Below are 20861 nucleotides of genomic sequence, written 5' to 3'. Positions count from 1 at the left end.
ATCTGAAAAACTGTCCAAATATTTAAATTGATTAAAAAAAACTGAATATTAATTCAAGGTCAAATGTCCCAGCTAAACTGACATTATCCCCTTACAATAATTCCATACACCACAAATAGTTGACCTACTTTTTATAGTATCTGAGAAACGGACCCTATTATGTAACTTAACCTTGATCACTGAAGCATAATAGGTAAAAAATCAGGTAATCTCTTTCTGGCAGACATGTACCGGTAGATGTTGCAAGGAACCAATATACCAAATATAGATATCTTTTTACTCATAAGTGAGAAATTGACAAAACAAAAGAACTGTTCTTTTTTCAAGCAGTTGCTCAACCATAAAAAGAGGTAAAGGACAATGGACATTACAGATGGAAATTTCATTACATTAGGAATCTGCGTACAAGGTATGAAGCATCCTGGTTTTCTATATGAAATATAAAAATAGTTTACATCAGTCTTTTATTCCAATTAAGATATTCATTTTTTTGCTCAAGGTATGGTCAACAAAAACAAGTTCTATTGAGTTTGACAAAATGATAAAAATTGGAATCAATAGTATTATTAATTGAAAAGATGTGATGATTGCAAAATTATTTTGGCATAATTCAAGTTGCAGTTCCATGTAACTCCAGGCTATAAACATGTTGTACTTATACAACAATTCAAGAGCCAACACTATTTTAGTTATGTTTTCTTTGCTTTATTTAACTTCATTTTCTTTTTCTTTGAAGTCAGTCTCTTCTTTCCTGATCTTTTTCCTCTCAATGTTATTTTTCCACCTGTTTGTCCCTCTTTGACTACTGTGACAAATCCTGTAGGAGTTATCTCCACCTTGCCTTCCTCTACTGTTGTGATTTCGTCTACAACTAACTCCTTTCTTGTCTGTTTAGTGTTAGGCAAGTTAACCTCTTCGATTGATCCTGTAAAGAGTTAAGTCTTATAAATATAGCTTTACAGAAGGGATACATAAACAATGTAACATATATTTATTCTACTTTATGAATAAAAGATGATATTGTTTATTAAAATTTAAATTGAAAAGCAACTCAACGACAACTAGAGGCTCTAAAGAGCATGTGTTGCTCACCTAGATGATAGATCTCTGTGGCTTTTTAACATTGAAAACTTAAATATAATGTGGGACTAAAAATTCATAGTTTCTGAGAAGAATTTTTCAAAATCTGAATCTATCATTGCATCTGGAAGAAATTATTTAATGCAAATAGGACAAAATAATCAAATTTCATAATTCAATTTGCACATAAAGCCCAAAATTTGTTTCAAATTGGCCTTGTGGTTATATCATCAGTTTCCTGACTTGGGTATTTTACATCAAGAGGAGGACGTAGAAAGGGGAGGGGGTGTTATGGGAAAAATTTTGTTGATTATATACATGTAGGGAATCATTGAAGCAGGGCCCCTCTAAGGCAGATTTATTGATTCACCACTGAAGACCTCACTACCAGCAGATTGTCATCATTTTTCAAGCGTCATTTATTCTTTTTCAGAAGTTAAAACATCCATAAAAAGATGAGTATTTTTATCACATAACAGATTGAATGTTAAAACTAAATGCTGTGAATACAGTAATTTATGGTAAATATGGGTCTTTTCTACATACAGCAAACTTCATCAACTTTTAATGTTGCTATGTGTACAACATCTCTAGAATACCTACAATTTGGATTGTTTGGCTTACAATAATGAATAAATGATCAACCTGCCTGACACATTTGAAATACATGTATTGAAAATTTAGTTCACCTGTACCTTGAACCTATGAATGATATTGACAGCACCTGATGAAATAGTTAACCCCCCCGCTATTCTATAGATGTTATGCCTGAATAGATATAGGAAGATGTGGTGTGAGTGCCAATGAGATAACTCTCCATCAAAATAACAATTTAAAATAAATTCTCAAGAGCCTGTGTCGCTCACCTGTTACTGTATTTACTGATGTCGGCCATCTTTGTTGGTAGGCGGGGTCATTAGACATTTTTTTAAAATAGATACCCTAGTAATGATTGTGGCCAAGTTTGGTTAAATTTGGCCCATAGTTTTAGAAAAGAAGATTTTTGTATAAGTTACAAAAATGACGAAAAGTTGTTCAATATTGACTATAAAGGACAATAACTCCTTAAGGGTTCTCTGACAATTTTGGTCATGTTGACTTATTTGTAGATCTTACTTTGCTGAACATTATTGCTGTTTACAGTTTATATCTATCTATAATAGTATTCAAGATAATAACCAAAAACTGCAAAATTTCCTTAAAATTACCAATTTTAGGGCAGCAACCCAACAACGAGTTGTAGGATTCATCTGAAAATTTGTGAGGGGATAGATCTTATTCTGGTGGACATTTAAATCTTGAAAGATTTGCCCTAAATGTCTTAGTTTCAAAGATATAAAGCAAAAACTGCATTTTACCACTATGTTCTAATTTTTGCCATGTCGGCCATTTTGTTTGGTAGGTGGGGTCAGCGGCAACATTTTTTAAACTATAAACCACAATTATGATTGTGGCCAAGTTAGTTTAAATTTGGCCCGGTAGTTTCAGAGAAGAAGATTTTTGTACAAGTTACAAAAAATGACAAAAGAGTTGTTAAAATTGACTATAAAGGGCAATAACTCCTTTAGGGGTTGACTGACAATTTTGGTTATGTTGACTTATTTGTAGGTCTTATTTTGCTGAACATTATTGCTGTTTACAGTTTATCTCTTTCTATAATAGTATTCAAGATAATAACCAACCAGATGCTCCGCAGGGCACAGCTTTATACGACCGCAGAGGTTGAACCCTGAACGGTTGGGGCAAGTATGGACACAACATTCAAGCTGGATTCAGCTCTAAATTTGGATTGTGATTAAATAGTTGACACAGCATAGGTTTCTGACACAATGAATGTGGTCTAATGAACTTAAAATACTTTTTTTTCCTTTGAGCAATTCACTATGCTGTTGAATATAAATCCTCTCAAAAAAATGTTTGAAGAAATTTTCTTTTTATTTATGAAATCTGAAATGAGAAAAATTTAACCCCCCCCCCCATTTTTTTTTTCACATCCCCCTTTCCCTTTTTCCAAAACTGATCTCAATTCAAATTTCTAATGGAGTTTGCAACAATAACTACTCATTTAAATACATCATAAAATATTAAAATGTAACAAAAGGTGCTTGTTATCACTGAATGGTAAAGATTGTTTTAATTTATCAGTTGGTAGTAAAAGTGAATATACATTGTATATTGTATAAAACAATGATTTAAGTTGATTCAACTACTATTCTGGACAAAGAAAGATAACTCCAATCAATTGAAAATTTCTTGCTATTGCACAATATTGTGCAATAGATATTTCTTGCTATTGCGCAATACTGTGCAATTGAAAATATTTGCTATTGCACAATACTGTGCAATTGAAGATTTCTTGCTATTGCGCAATACTGTGCAATTGAAAATTTCTTGCTATTGCACAATACTGTGCAACTGAAGATTTCTTGCTATTGCTGAATACTGTGCAATTGAAAATTTCTTGCTATTGCACAATACTTAATATAATAATTTTGGATCCTGATTTGAACCAACTTGAAAACTGGGCCCATAATCAAAAATCTAAGTACATATTTAGATTCAGCATATCAAAAAAGCTCAAGAATTCAATTTTTGTTAAAATCAAACTTAGTTTAATTTTGGACCCTTTGGACTTTAATGTAGACCAATTTGAAAACGGGACTAAAAATTAAGAATCTACATACACAGTAAGATTTGGCATATCAAAGAACTCCAATTATTCAATTTTTGATGAAATCAAACTAAGTTCAATTTTGGACCCTTTGGGCCCCTTTTTCCTAAACTGTTGGGACCAAAACTCCCAAAATCAAACCCAACCTTCCTTTAGTGGTCATAAACCTTGTGTTTAAATTTCATAGATTTCTATTTACTTAAACTAAAGTTATGGTGCGAAAACCAAGAATAATGCTTACTTGGGCCCCTTTTTGGCCCCTTATTCCTAAACTGTTCAGACCTCAACTCCCAAAATCAATACCAACCTTCCTTTTGTGGTCATAAACCTTATATTTAAATTTCATTGATTTCTGTTTACTTAAACTAAAGTTATTGTGCAAAAACCAAGAATAATGCTTATTTGGGCCCTTTTTTGGCCCCTAATTCCTAAACTGTTGGAACCGAAACTCCCAAAATCAATCCCAACCTTCCTTTTGTGGTCATAAACCTTGTGTCAAAATTTCATAGATTTCTATTTACTTAAACTTAAGTTATTGTGCAAAAACCAAGAAAATGCTTATTTGGGCCCTTTTTGGCCCCTAATTCCTAAAATGTTGGGATCAAAACTCCCAAAATCAATCCCAACCTTCCTTTTATGGTCATAAACCTTGTGTTAAAATTTCATAGATTTCTATTCACTTTTACTAAAGTTAGAGTGCGAAAACTAAAAGTACTCGGACGACGACGACGCAGACGACGACGCCAACGTGATAGCAATATACGTCGAAAAATTAAAATTTTTGCGGTCGTAAAAAAACTGCAAAATTTCCTTAAAATTACCAATTCAGTGGCAGCAACCCAACAACAGGTTGTCCGATTCGTCTGAAAATTTCAGACGGACGCCAAGTGATGAGAAAAGCTCACTTGACCTTTCAGGTCAGGTGAGCTAAAAAAGTAAACCATTATAGGTCAATGTATGGCCTTCAACACAGAGCCTTGGCTCACACCGAACAACAAGCTATAAAGGGCCCCAAAATTACTAGTGTAAAACCATTCAAATGGGAAAACCAACGGTCTAATCTATATACAATAAAAAAACGAGAAACGAGAAACACGGATAAATTAAATAAACCTAGATTACTTACCCATTGACACGTATAAAGGTAAAGCCATAGAGTCCTTAGTTTTAAGGTAAACATTTCTGATGTTGACAGCACCTCCTGGAATTGCGGAAACCAACTGTTCTAAGGCAGACATGACATTGTCTACGATATGTGGTGTCTTCTGGTCAAAATGGGCCACTCTTACCATACTGATCAGAAAATAGAAAATAATACAATTTAGGGTAACAGAATATTGTGACCATTGTTTGAGAGAAAAAACATGAATAATAATTGTTCTACTGGCATGCAATGATTTATTTTCTATTGTTAAATTATAAGTATTCATTTGATGCAGATTTTTTTGTGCAATATTTCATTAATAATTGAGAATGGAAATGGGGATTGTGTCAAAGAGTAGAAAATCTAGATTTTTAATCTAAATATAAATTTTGAAAACACAGATAAACAATTTTTATGATGTGGAAAATATGTGACTCAATATATGTTCAAAACACATCATACGAGATATCCCTAAAAATGATGGACCCTTAGGCTTAATGATTTTACCAAATTTAAAAAAAAAATTATTTACCTGACTGGACCTTTTCCTGTTATAATGCATCTTGTGTTATTTACAGCATTTGTTATTTCTTTATTCAAGTCCTTAGCCTCTAAGTTCACTTGTACTGGTTGCCTGTTATAAATATAAGTTCTTACTAAACATTACAGTTAAAATATTAAAGCATGCAATCCAAGAATTTAAATGCCTTGCTTGCCAACTTTGTTTGGTTGATTGCTCATGCATTGTAATTAAGATTGACACCTTAATTCAATAGGTAGGTGGAGTATACCAATCTGTTTACTATACACGAAGGTTTGATTGGTCAATGAATATTAAACTTGTTTCCAATGTAATATCCATTCTTCAATCAAATCTTTTTTATATAGTAAACAAACTTTTACTCCGCCTCTCCATGGAATTTAGGTGTCAATCTCAATTACGATGCATGAGCAAACAACCAAACAAAGTTGGCAAGCAAGGCATTTAAACTCTTGGATTGCATGCTTTAATATTTTAACTGTAACATCACATAACTGTTACCCTCTACTATATATAAACTGCAAAGGAACATTTTGTATTTGGAATAATTTAACTACTTGTTTATAATGCAATCTGTTCCATGGCAGTCAGTTTGATAAGTTAAATAGACCTTCTTTTTTCATTGTCAAAGAATAGTCTATAGTCTGTAGGATTTTAAGGTAAAAGAGATATATTAAGTTTGTGAAATTTATAAATGCTTTAAAAAAAATCTTTCCCCTTAATTGAAATTTCTTGAAATCCTCATGGACTTTAACTTGCATGATACATGTATTTTCACCAATTGTAACAAGAACATGACAAACATATATGTTACCTTTTTCTCCCATAAAAACTTTTGCCTAATAATGATGGTAGTAATCTGACAATTCTACTGTCTGCTAGGTACATATCATAATTCTGGGAAAGATTTCTTTTGGCTTCATATGGTTTATATTCTAGTTTCAAAGACTTCAATGGAATAATCTGTAATGTAGAGATAACATAGCATACTTCAAATGATCAGTGGATAAACTAGAGGCTCTAAAGAGCCTGTGTCGCTCACCTTGGTCTATGTGAATATTAAAGGAAGCAGATGGATTCATGACAAAATTGTGTTTTGGTGATGGTGATGTGTTTGTACATCTTACTTTACTGAAATTCTTGCTGCTTAAAATTATCTCTATCTATAATGAACTTGGCCCATTAGTTTCAGTGGAAAATGTTAGTAAAAATTTACAAATTTTATGAAAATTGTTAAAAATTGACTATAAAGAACAATAACTCCTAAGGGGGTCAATTGACCATTTCGGTCATGTTGACTTATTTGTAAATCTTACTTTGCTGAACATTATTGTTGTTTACAGTTTATCTCTATCAATAATAATATTCAAGATAATGACCAAAAACAGCAAAATTTCCTTAAAACTAACAATCCAGGGTCAGCAACCCAACAACAGGTTGTCCGATTCATCTAAACATTTCAGAGCAGATAAATGTTGACCTGATAAACAATTTTACTCCATGTCAGATTTGCTCTAAATGCTTTGGGTTTTGAGTTATAAGCCAAAAACTGCATTTTACCCCATGTTCTATTTTTAGCCATGGCGGCCATCTTGGTTGGATGGCCGGGTCACCGGACACATTTTTCAAACTACTAACCCAAAAGATGATTGTGGCCAAGTTTGGATTAATTTGGCCAAGTAGTTTCAGAGGAGAAGATTTTTGTAAAAGATTACTAAGATTTACGAAAAATGGTTAAAAATTGACTATAAAGGGCAATAACTCCTAAAGGGGTCAACTGACCATTTCAGTCATGTTGACTTATTTGTAAATCTTACTTTGGTGAACATTATTGCTGTTTATAGTTTATCTCTATCTATAATAATATTCAAGATAATAACCAAAAAGAGCAAATTTTCCTTAAAATTACTAATTCAGGGCCAGCAACCCAACAACGGGTTGTCCGATTCATCTGAAAATTTCAGGGCAGATAGATCTTGAACTGATAAACAATTTTACCCCATGTCAGATTTGCTCTAAATGCTTTGGGTTTTGAGTTATAAGCCAAAAACTGCATTTTACCCCATGTTCTATTTTTAGCCATGGCGGCCATCTTGGTTTGATGGCCGGGTCACCGGACACATTTTTCAAACTGCTAACCTAAAAGATGATTGTGGCCAAGTTTGGATTAATTTGGCCCAGTAGTTTCAGAGGAGAAGATTTTTGTAAAATATTACTAAGATTTACGAAAAATGGTTAAAAATTGACTATAAAGGGCAATAACTCCTAAAGGGGTCAACTGACCATTTCAGTCATGTTGACTTATTTGTAAATCTTACTTTGGTGAACATTATTACTGTTTATAGTTTATCTCTATCTATAATAATATTCAAGATAATAACCAAAAACAGCAAAATTTCCTTAAAATTACTAATTCAGGGGCAGCAACCCAACAACGGGTTATCCGATTCATCTGAAAATTTCAGGGCAGATAGATCTTCACCTGTTTAACAATTCTACCCCATGTCAGATTTGCTCTAAATGCTTTGGTTTTTGAGTTATAAGCCAAAAACTGCATTTTACCCCTATGTTCTATTTTTAGCCATGGCGGCCATCTTGGATGGTTGGCCGGGTCACCGGACACATTTTTTAAACTAGATACCCCAATGATGATTGTGGCCAAGTTTGGTTTAATTTGGCCCAGTAGTTTCAGAGGAGAAGATTTTTGTAAAAGTTAACGACGACGACGGACGACGACGGACGACGGACGACGACGGACGCCGGACGCCAAGTGATGAGAAAAGCTCACTTGGCCTTTTAGGCCAGGTGAGCTAAAAATGTGAGCAGAGAATCCAACCAGATGATGTCATGCTCAACTTTTTTACTCCATTAATATAAAAATATGAAGATAAGTCCATTGCCTGTTAGTTATTTGTCAATGTCTTTTCAACATTATACCTTTTGGGCAAGTTTTAATTTAATTACTTAGACTAAAAATATATGAAATCAATTGTCAAGAGTTTGTACATTATATAAATTCAGATACATTGAGAACAAGAATGTGTCCATAGTACACGGATGCCCCACTCGCACTATCATTTTACATGTTCACTGGACCGTGAAATTGGGGTCAATACTTTAATTTGGCATTAAAATTAGAAAGATCATATCATAGTTAACATGTGTACTAAGTTTCATGTTGATTGGACTTCAACTTCATCAAAAACTACCTTGACCAAAAACTTTAACCTGAGCTTCACACTATCTTCTTTTTTGTTCAGTGGACCATGAAATTGGGGTCAATACTTTAATTTGACATTAAAATTAGAAAGATCATATCATAGGGAACATGTGTACTAAGTTTCAAATTGATTGGACTTCAACTTCATCAAAAACTACCTCGACCAAAAACTTTAACCTGAAGCGGGACGAACGAACGGACGAACGAACGGAGGCACAGACCAAAAAACATAATGCCCCTCTACTATCGTAGGTGGGGCATAAAAAAACAACATTATTTAAAACTTAAATATTTGTAATACATGTTAATGTACTCAAAAGACAATAATATCAAATGCCTTCTAATTTGACATACATGTATATAATAATGTTAATAAAAAAAAAATTGAATGTTAATATCATATGCATTATAGATTGTTGTTTAATGTAGCCTGTCCCAAGTCAGGAGCCTGTAATTTAGTGGTTGCCATTTGTTGCAGAAATTCATATTTGTAATTGGTTCATTATTTTCTACATAAATTTGGCTGTTAGTTTTCTTGTTTAAATTGTTTACAGATGTCATATCAGGGTCTTTTAATGCTGACTATGGGGTATGGACTTTGCCCATGTTGCAGTCTGTAAGCGACCATTAGTTGTTAATTCCTGTGTCATTTTGGTCTCTTGTGAAGAAATGTCTCAGTTGCAAACATCCCACATCTTCTTTTTTATATGTATTATAATGATTTTAAATTTTAAGAAAAGTTGGAAGTTACCTCTGAAATACATGTGACTCCTTTACTCTTGAGTAAATCTTGGAAATGATCTGATGATAGTTCATGCTCTCTACTTTTTTTATTTACATCTTTAACAAATAAACAGACTTCTGTGTTCTTTTTATGTAATCCATGTGGTAGTTTTCTGAAAAACAGTAGTTCATCATATACAATGTACAACTACATTCAAAATAACTACCTAATACTTTATAATATTTACCTGTTTCTATCAGAGCACTGTACACATCGTTTCATATCAAGAGAAAATTTATAGTTGTTCAATATATAAATAAATGATCAGGCCTCTACAATAACTTTTTATTTCAACTTGTCCTGTAGGACAAGTACATACCAAAATTTGTTACTTGTCCACAAAATTTCTATTAAAAAAAAATATTTTTGTGAAAAAATTACGGGAATGGTATTTATTATAAGGAACAGAATAAGATATCAAAATGAGGTACTGATTTGTCTTGAATCTTTCGAGGTGACAAACTTACTGTCCTGTAAAGTTACCTTATCTACAAAGCGCATCATTGATTCAGATTAGTAAGACTGGTTTCCGAGAATAGTATACCTTTTACCTGTTAAAAAGTACTTGACAAAGAACCAGTTAAAAATTATCGATTGCAAACATGTCGAAGAAAAAGGTTTTGCACTTGAATAAACAGAATACAGAAACATGTCAAATTAATATTTGTTTTCAGAATTTCTTGTTTTTTGTTTATAATTACTTTGTTCATCAAAATTGGATTAAATTTATTTTCTGCAGAATAATTGCACTAGACTCAACGGACAAGCTTAATACAGCTTTTACTTGTCCGACCTTTTTTGCCTCTGGTACTGGACAATCGTACAAGCGTTATTGTCGAGGCCTGATGATAACAAATAATATTTTTGTAAAATATCAACAACGAACTGGAGATCGATTCAGGTAATTTTATTAATCAATCAAAGTACCAGTTGAATGGCAAACTAATGACAATGCTATTCCAGAATTACTTAATTAAGTAGGAAACAGAACACATATTAACCAGATGCTCTGCAGGGCGCAGCTTTATATGACAGCAGAGTTCGAACCCTGAACAGTCGGGGCAAGTTTAGACACAACATTCAAGCTTGATACAGCTCTGAATTTGGATTGTGATTAAATAGTTGACACAACATAGGTTTCTGACACAGAATGAATGTGGTCTAAGAACTTAAACTTAAAAACTTAAAAATTTTAAATTGGAAATTTACCTATTATGGTCCAATATCCAAAATCTAAATACATGGTTAGATTCAGCATATCAAAGAACCCCAAGAATTCAATTTTTGGTGAAAATCAAATAAAGTTCAATTTTGGACCCTTTAGACCTCAATGATAACCGGGCCCAAATATCAAAAATCTAAATACATGGTTAGATTCAGCATATATCAAAGAACCCCATATATTCAATTTTTGTTGAAATCAAACAGTTTAATTTTGGACCACAATTTAGACCAACTTGAAAACAGGGCCTTTAATCAAAAATCTAAATACATGTTCAGATTCAGCATATCAAAGAACCCCAAGGATTCAATTTTTGTTGATATCAAACAAAGTTTAATTTTGGACCACGATTTGGACCAACTTGAAAACTGGCCCCATAAGCAAAAATCTTAATACATGTTTAGATTCAGCATATCAAAGAACCCCAAGGATTCTTTTTTGTTGAAATCAAACAAAGTTTAATTTTGGACCCCGATTTGGACCAACTTGAAAACTGGGCCCATAATCAAAAATCTAAGTACATGTTTAGATTCAGCTTATCAAAGAACCCCAAGAATTCAATTTTTGTTCAAATCAAACTAAGTTTATTTTTGGACCCTTTGGACCTTGATGTAGACCAATTTGAAAACAGGACCAAAAATTAAGAATCTACATACACAGTTAGATTCGGCATATCAAAGAACCCCAATTATTCAATTTTTGATGAAATCAAACAAAGTTTAATTTTGAACCCTTTGGGCCCCTAATTCCTAAACTGTTGGGACAAAAACTCCCAAAATCAATCCCAACCTTCCTTTATGGTCATAAACCTTGTGTTTAAATTTCATAGATTTCTATTTACTTATACTAAAGTAATGGTGCGAAAAACAAGAAAAATGCTTATTTGGGTCCCTTTTTGACCCCTTATTCCTAAACTGTTGGGACCAAAACTCCCAAAATCAATCCCAACCTTCCTTTTGTGATCATTAACCTTGTGTTTAAATTTCATAGATTTCTATTTACTTATACTACAGTTATAGTGCGAAAACCAATGTGTCTTCGGACGACAACGACGACGCCAACGTCATACCAATATACGACCACAAATTGTTTTTGCAGTCGTATAAATTTTATCATAAATGCCACAGTGTTTGTTTAAATAAATACGTTATAATTTTCTTACATTTTAATGGTTTTGTTTGTAAGCTTAGGAATTTTCTTTACTGTAAACTGGAGATTTATATCTGCTGCTTCATCCAACAGTTCATCTGAGGTCTTGGTCAATTTCTTTAATGCTTCTGTAATCTGTTTGACCTGTAAAATTATGCAAGAATAAGCTAAACCCATAATTATCTAGCCTAATCACAGATCGTAAACAACTGTTCAAGCTGCAATATTCAGCTGTAATTTTAAATTTCAGCCAAGAAATTTTAAATACTGTGAAAGTACTTTTATTCGTGGGGTGCCAATTTTCGTGGATGACTTAAACAACGAATTTAAGTGTCCAACGAAATATACCAACCATCGTCCAATCAAGACATGGACAGATCCTAGATTTTATTGGTTAGGGGAGGAGTAGTCCAAATTATTATGACATCTTGGAAGGCTATTTTAAATTTTTTGCTTTGACACCGTTGATGTAACGCGTCAAAGAAAAAAATATAATAGCCTTTTAAGACGTCATAATTATTTGGACTACTCCTCTAACCAAAATTGACAGGAATAAATTATGTATAACTCATTTTGATTATATACATGAAAATCAAGGCGTTCTAATTTGTTCAAAACAGCCATTTCAGGTCAAAGCAAATTATCTTAGATTGAGGATTGGACAATTCACAAAACAGAAAGGTCCAACCTCATAATTGATAATGCAATTTACATTATTACATTGGGTGCAATGAATTACATCGATTTCCAAGTGCAGGGCGCAGCTTTATACGACCGCAGAGGTTGAACCCTGAACGGTTGGGGCAAGTATGGACACAACATTCAAGCTGGATTCAGCTCTAAATTTGGATTGTGATTAAATAGTTGACACAGCATAGGTTTCCGACACAGAATGAATGTGGTCTAATGAACTTAAAATACTTTTTTTTCCTTTGAGCAATTCACTATGCTGTTGAATATTAATCCTCTCAAAAAAATGTTTGAAGAAATTTTCTTTTTATTTATGAAATCTGAAATGAGAAAAATTTAACCCCCCCCCCCCCATTTTTTTTTTCACATCCCCCTTTCCCTTTTTCCAAAACTGATCTCAATTCAAATTTCTAATGGAGTTTGCAACAATAACTACTCATTTAAATACATCATAAAATATTAAAATGTAACAAAAGGTGCTTGTTATCACTGAATGGTAAAGATTGTTTTAATTTATCAGTTGGTAGTAAAAGTGAATATACATTGTATACTGTATAAAACAATGATTTAAGTTGATTCAACTACTATTCTGGACAAAGAAAGATAACTCCAATCAATTGAAAATTTCTTGCTATTGCACAATATTGTGCAATTAGATATTTCTTGCTATTGCGCAATACTGTGCAATTGAAAATATTTGCTATTGCACAATACTGTGCAATTGAAGATTTCTTGCTATTGCGCAATACTGTGCAATTGAAAATTTCTTGCTATTGCACAATACTGTGCAATTGAAGATTTCTTGCTATTGCTGAATACTGTGCAATTGAAAATTTCTTGCTACTGCACAATACTTAATGTAATAATTTTGGATCCTGATTTGAACCAACTTGAAAACTGGGCCCATAATCAAAAATCTAAGTACATGTTTAGATTCAGCATATCAAAAAAGCTCAAGAATTCAATTTTTGTTTAAATCAAACTTAGTTTAATTTTGGACCCTTTGGACTTTAATGTAGACCAATTTGAAAACGGGACCAAAAATTAAGAATCTACATACACAGTAAGATTTGGCATATCAAAGAACCCCAATTATTTAATTTTTGATGAAATCAAACAAAGTTTAATTTGGACCCGATTTGGACCAACTTGAAAACTGGGCCAATAATCAAAAATCTAAGTACATTTTTAGATTCAGCATATCAAAGAACCCCAAGGATTCAATTTTTGTCAAAATCAAACTAAGTTTAATTTTGGACCCTTTGGACCTTAATGTAGACCAATTTGAAAACGGGACCAAAAATTAAGAATCTACATACACAGTTAGATTCGGCATATCAAAGAACCCCAACTATTAAATTTTTGATGAAATCAAACTAAGTTCAATTTTGGACCCTTTGGGCCCTTATTCCTAAACTGTTGGGACCAAAACTCCCCAAATCAAACCCAACCTTCCTTTAGTGGTCATAAACTTTGTGTTTAAATTTCATAGATTTCTATTTACTTAAACTAAAGTTATGGTGCGAAAACCAAGAATAATGCTTACTTGGGCCCCTTTTTGGCCCCTAATTCCTAAAATGTTGGGATCAAAGCTCCCAAAATCAATCCCAACCTTCCTTTTGTGGTCATAAACCTTGTGTTAAAATTTCATAGATTTCTATTCACTTTTACTAAAGTTAGAGTGCGAAAACTAAAAGTATTCGGACGACGACGAGGCCAACGTGATAGCAATATACGACGAAAAATTAAAATTTTTGCGGTCGTATAATAAAAACTGATAATTTCACATGTGAAATAAACGTGGTTATTTCACCCTGTGACATCATACAACAATATACAAGTATGGCCCGTTGAAAAGGTGAATATCCAAAATTGTCAATCAGAAAGGTTATTTCACTGAGGGCCCAAATAACTTTTAAGGGTTGACAATTTTGGATATTCATCGATTCTTAGGGGCCACAATTGTTTTATTAAATACCGAACTAATAGTGGAAAGGCCTTTAGAACACTTTCTATATTTTTTAAACTTTACATAACAAAGTCAAAGACAAGCTGACGTTTGAAAATACAATTGTGTTCTAGAATTTCTAGAATGTACAACAAAGGTAGAATCTTTTTGTAAAATATTGATGGCCCTGAAAAGGACCGTTACTCTATAAGAGCTGTCATTAGCTGCTGGCACTCTATTCATGTGGATTGCATTATTTCCTCGCCTCTCGGTGGGCTTCCAGTGAAAAGTGAACTCTGCCATTTTCTTTATTTACGTCTGTGACGTCATTTTCATGGAAGATAACTCAAGTACAAATCAATAATCTCAAAAGGTTATTCGCCGGTGAATAATAGGGTTACTTAGGGTTATTCACCGCTGGTAGAAATTTTTAGGGTTATTCGTCCTTCCTTGCAATTGAATGAAAACAACTGAATTATTCCATGTCACGAGATAACGTTTTACCCAATAGAATTGTTTAAAATATATGAAAAGTATAATAATAGGTGTTTTCAAGACGTCGATAACGGCAGATCAAAACAAATTGTGAATGTGTAGAAAAAAGATATAGTACCTTACATGTTTTACATTAATTTCTTTAAAAACAAGCCATTTGCCAATGTAATAAAAAGAATAACAAATTAAAGAATTCAAATATCGAAAAATATTTCAACTCGTGACCGAACAACACTGAAAATTAACTCATGCGTTACGCACATTCGTGAATTATTGTGTAGTTCGGTCATTCGTTGAATATTTTTCTCTATTTGAATTCTCCGATTAGTTATTCTATAGTTATTATAAAATTAAGAATGTGATTCGATAATATGGGGACCTTTGTCCCCAATAACAGAAGAAAAATCAATAAAAAAAAAAAAAAAAAATCAGGAAAATTTTCCCGAAATTTTCATTGTACTAATGAACTTAAAATCGTTCAATTTCTTTGATGTCATGTTTTGAATTCCAGCATCTGCGCAGAAATCTACAATGTACTTCCTTTTTCTGGTCTCGTTTGTATGAAACTTTGAGTAAAATATATATTTTTCAGTCTAGTATAAAATAGGAAGGAACGCAATACCAATTTCATTTTTAATAATTCCTTGATATGAAAAAACATTACCTGATAATAGCCTTTCTTTGTTTACATTGCATATGACATCATAACTTAAATAACGTCACAACTAAAATCCCTAACAACAAAACCAAAATCAGAAACATTACGTTATTTTCGTGTTATGTTTATCTTTTTAATACTGGTTAATGAAATCATTACAGTCTGTGGACTAGCTGGTCATTATCGCGTATGACACGATTTTGACACACCTACAAAGCTAATGAATATGCATGACTATAGATAAGATCAGCATGTGTTGCCATAAACTTAGAGAGTTGCAGATTTGTAGTGTAAATGTTTAGCATGGTTTAGATGTAGTTTTGAGGATATAGAATAGATACAAAAATATTGTTTTTAGTATCTGAGCAAGTAAAACACGGATCTATCATGGTTGAGGACTCAAATTGTATATATTAATATTGTGACTTTAATTTCGTGGTAGTTCTTTAAACAGTTCATAATGGCTTGATTTTCTCCTGGATACACTAACTTTTTCTTTGGATTTATATAGTTTTTTTGCTGATTGTATAACATTTTGTGGATATCGTAGGTGGTGCTGTTGCACTAAAGATAGAACGGCGATATAAACAAGTGAAACATATAATTATTACCTACTAATGACTTTTCAGGAACTTTATATACGGCAGCGTGAATTTCTATATGGTATTGTGGACATGCATCTTATTATTTCTGAACATTACATTTAACGATGGATTTTCATTTCCATATTAGAGGTAGGCCAGTGTACGAAACTCTCTTGGATTTTTCAATATATCTATTAGTTCCAAATCATTTTTTAATGTAAAATAAACGCTGAGCTGTTAAATATTGGATCCAGTGCATATATATTTTAATCTGTTTTCTCCAGTGATACTGTGAGTCTATTTTAGTGTGTGAAAATTGTTTCGCCACAAACACTGTGTCAGTCGTTTTATACAGATCTGTGTGTGAGAATTGCCTCGCCACAGAAAGTCAAGATGAAGTTTTATACGTGTGTGTGAGAATTGCCTCGCCACAAGATTCTGGAATTGAGTGTGTGAATATTGATTCGCCACCTGTAATGTGATTGTCTCGCCACTTTCAATATATCTAAATACCAACCCAGAGATGAAAGAATATTTGTGTGACAAAATTAAATAACTTTAACATTTTGATGATATGTTTTAGAATTGATCTGCATTGAACTGTTAGTGACACTAACTCTATTTGTTTGTTATATTGATTTTTTTTTTTCTTCTTTTGTATGCTTATATATAGGGCTACACGTGACTGCATTTAGTAGTGGTACATTTGTTGTTGTTGATTTAAAAATCGTGCTGATAAGGTTAATTGTAAAAGTTACTTTTGCTACATTTGTATTTGAGTGTCAAATTGTATTAGGATCGTTTAAGTGGAACCAAATGATTCTAGAGATATAAAGTGTTATAGTGGCCAAAAATTGGTGGCTAGGTAGAATCAAATGATTCAAGAGTAATAGTGGCCAAAAATTGGTGGCTGGGATTTTGTAAAATGTTTAAACGTTGAACAACAGATGTAGTGGCGCAAAAGATGCTATGCTAGAAATAACCTTTGTTTTCATATATTAATATCTATTCTGAATGAATGTTGTAAGACTCTTTAATCCCTGGCCAGGAATTAATGGATAATTGTGTGTGTGTGAGATAAACTAGTTATTATTATTTGAAATATATTTTAAAGAGTCACGGGTCTCTGCTAGTGTCATCACTTTGAAACATGTATGTTTATGTTTAAAGCTACATTTTTATGCATCGCAAGTGTTCACTTGAGCAAAGTTGACGGTTGTAATCTGTCGTGCTCTTGGAAGTATCCGTAAAATAAACAAGTGAGAGGTTAATGGTCAAGATTTTACGACCTATGGTATCGAACATCTGTGTCTTGGAATTCACAGAGAGTATAAAATGATGTAGTGGTTTTTACATAATGAGTTCTAATGAGATTTAGTGGTTAGATTAGTTGATTTGTAACTATTAAATTTATGCACACTTGTCATTTTGACAGATCCAATAAACAGAATTTCTGTTTCAAGACTGCAATTTAATTACACTGGGATCTAAGTTTAAACTATGATCATTGATTTTAAATGTTTTATTGTTTTCTGTTTTCATATACATTTAGACATAATATTTTTGTTTACTGCCTATTTTAACGAAGAAAAAGAAACCTTTTATCTAGATCTTTTAAAACTGTCTGATTTTTTTTTAAGACTTAACAAAATTTGCAGTTATTTAATTTAACACACAGAATTATTATTTAATGAGAACCGATATGATTTTTTTTCAAGTTTTAAATGTGTGTATATTATAGTACAATTAGTATTTGCTGAGAGATTGTTTCAATTTTTTTTTTATTATTATTATTCATAATTTTTATATTAATAGATTTCATTTACCAGTTAGAAATTTTTAGAAATTTCTAATTTGTGGGCGGGGGATGTTGTGTTTATCTTTTTAATACTGGTTAATGAAATCATTACAGTGTGTGTACTGGCTGGTCATTATCGCGTATGATAGGATTTTGACACGCCTACATAGCTAAAATGAATATGCATGACTATAGATAAGATCAGCAGGTGTAGCCATAAACTTAGAGAATTGTAGATTTGTAGCGTAAATGAAATGTTTAGATGTAGTTTTGAGGATATAGAATAGATACAAAAATATTGTTTTTAGTATCCGAGCAAGTCAAACACAGATCTATCATTCGTTTCTTTTTTTTAACAAATATTTTTAATCAAAGAGCTGATAGCTCTGAGGTGGAAGAAGGTGAATAAAAGGCAATTTGAATTACCATAAAAGCAGCCCCACTAACACAGGCTGCTTAGTTCCATTTATTGTTTTTGAGATACGGAGGGACATATGAACCCCCCCCCTCCCCTCTTTTTTTTCTTCACAAAAAAACTAAATATCACTAAAATAAAATTTTGAATCAAAACCAAAAGTATACAGATCTTTACATTAATATAACAAAGAAGTGTGTAAAGTTTTAAGCAATAATCATAAATTGTTTTTGAGATACAGCGCGACATGTAAAAAAAACCTCCCCCTTTTTTACAAAATACCAAATAACTGAGATTTAGATTTATAATATAACAAAGAAGTTTGTAAAGTTTTAAGCAAAGAAGAAGAAGAAGAAGATTAAAATTTGTATGCACTTGCAGTTTTTAAATCCTATATTTATTAAAGTAAATCAAATGTCCGGAAATATTTATGTGAATTATTATCTTCCATCCATAGTTTGTCTTTACTTGTTTAGTAAACAAATTAATAAATCAAATGTCCTGAAATATTCATGTGAATTATTATCTTCCATCCATAGTTTGTCTTTACTTGTTTAGTAAACAAATTAATATCCATTTAGACCATTATTTACATTTTCACTCAGGTAAACTAATTTGGCTATAAAAAGATCAAAGCATGCCTGTGTAGAATCTCTAATCTAAAATCGTAATTGTTATAATTTTATTTCTTTAAATAATCAAATTTAAATTTATGAAAATAATCATGATTGATAAAATAGTATTGCATAAAGTTTACGTTTTCGGAAGACTACTCATGTTTAGGTCATGGTTCTAGAGGCTTCTTCACATATTTGTAAACAAACCAATATGGCCGCCACACGTGATTACCTTTGCACATGTGAAACAAATATTTCTGACAAAAGTCAGATTTCTCTTGTCAAAAGGGATTTATATCTATATTGCAATAAATTATTCAGAAGGAGGTACATTCAGTTTAGATTATATTTCCTATGAGCATTTAGAGTTTAATTAAAATTCTCCCAACAGCAAAGTACTGCTCTTGTCAACTGAGTCTTGAATACTTTTATAAATAGATTCAAACCATTTGAAGTAGAAGGGCATCTAATTCACATGACAAAGGAAAACAATGAATAAAGACATCAATTTAGTAAGAAATAGATCCTTTCTATTTAAATTCGTTACTTCAAGGGCGAACATGTAAACAGGGCGAGTTGTCCCGATACCAAATTCACGCATGCGTACTTCAAATATACAGTAAAAACATCCAGTTACAAGTAAATAAATAACGTTCATGTAGATGAGATGAAATCTAATAATTTACATAAATAAAAGGGTTCATATTGATTGTTTTTCAATTCTAATTTACAAATTAAATGATTCAGATGCTTAATCATGTGTAAAAATCGGTGACAGGAATCAGAAGTTGTTATGAAATTGTAATACACAGAAACGAATGCGGTATACAGAGAATTCAATGATTTTAAAGTCGGCACCATTGGCCTTCAGAAGACTTGAAGTCTTCTTCCACCAAAAAGTTACAAAAAAAAATAATTTATACAGACTTCGTCCCCATTTACAGGTAAGGTAGCAATACACAGTTAGGAAAAAAACTTAAAATTGACACTCATAATTTTTAAACACCCTCTTTCCCCTCCTGTCTAACAAAGAAGGCTTTGTATGTGTGTTTATAAAAAAGTTGATAAACACTACAATAATTTATGGACCTATGGACGGTACGGATAGGAAAATACGGACTGTCAATCATTTAAATGGCCTATAAAACATGTTAAAAACAATCTAGATGATCATATAAACCCACTAAGAAGGCTAAATTATTCTTCAATTATCTAAAAATCAATTTTATTGTACAAAAATTTTCATATTTAAAAAAATTCACAGGGGCCATAATGCGAAACTAAACTTCTAACTGTGTATTGCTACCTAATGCCTGCCTCATATTACAACAAAACAAAATGACAATGTGGGCGAATGGACACGGTGGGAGAATGAACTCGGTTTCAGAATCTTCTTCTTTTGGTACAAAAACTGTCAACATTTTGAAGATAACTATAAATTTTCAACATCTTGTATATATGATATACCTCAGTTTTCTTTACTCCTAGGCTCATATTTAAGACAGTCAAAAACTTTAAATAATTGCCAGATTACAGTCAACAACAAAACAACGTGCACAGAAAACCGGAACTTCTCGATATTTCATCATATGGACGCTTTCATAAATAACCTAAATTAAAACAGACGATCCCGGTTTATTCCACAAGTGAACATTTGTTTCACTTTGTTTTTTGGATGATTCATAAAAAATAAAACACAGTAATCACTTCTCAATAAAAGAACAAATGTCCCTAGAACAAAGTAAATTAGCATTTTAACAACTTGCTAGCAATAGAGTTGTAATTTTTTTATTATTTGTTCGGATCCTACTCTTTAATTTTGTCTTTTCCTTAATTTTTAAACGT

At 32.1% G+C, this 20861-nt stretch overlaps 1 protein-coding gene across 1 annotated transcript; it reads right to left on the bottom strand.

Annotated features, from left to right (window-relative positions):
• Positions 1-446: 446 nt before the first annotated feature.
• Positions 447-20632, bottom strand: LOC143045469 (ribosomal L1 domain-containing protein 1-like). Its single transcript, XM_076217992.1, has 7 exons — positions 20484-20632; positions 11825-11955; positions 9408-9552; positions 6251-6399; positions 5428-5529; positions 4878-5044; positions 447-925 (listed from the first exon to the last, which is right to left on the bottom strand). Exons 1-7 carry the CDS (start codon positions 20508-20510, stop codon positions 690-692), a joined length of 957 nt encoding a protein of 318 aa, XP_076074107.1. The 5' UTR covers positions 20511-20632; the 3' UTR covers positions 447-689.
• Between the last annotated feature and the right edge of the window lie 229 nt (positions 20633-20861).

Source organism: Mytilus galloprovincialis, chromosome 9, assembly GCF_965363235.1.
Source record: "Mytilus galloprovincialis chromosome 9, xbMytGall1.hap1.1, whole genome shotgun sequence".
NCBI lineage: Eukaryota > Metazoa > Mollusca > Bivalvia > Mytilida > Mytilidae > Mytilus > Mytilus galloprovincialis.
The sequence above is the reverse complement of the archived record's forward strand: the minus strand, read 5'-3'. Positions and strand labels throughout refer to the sequence as shown.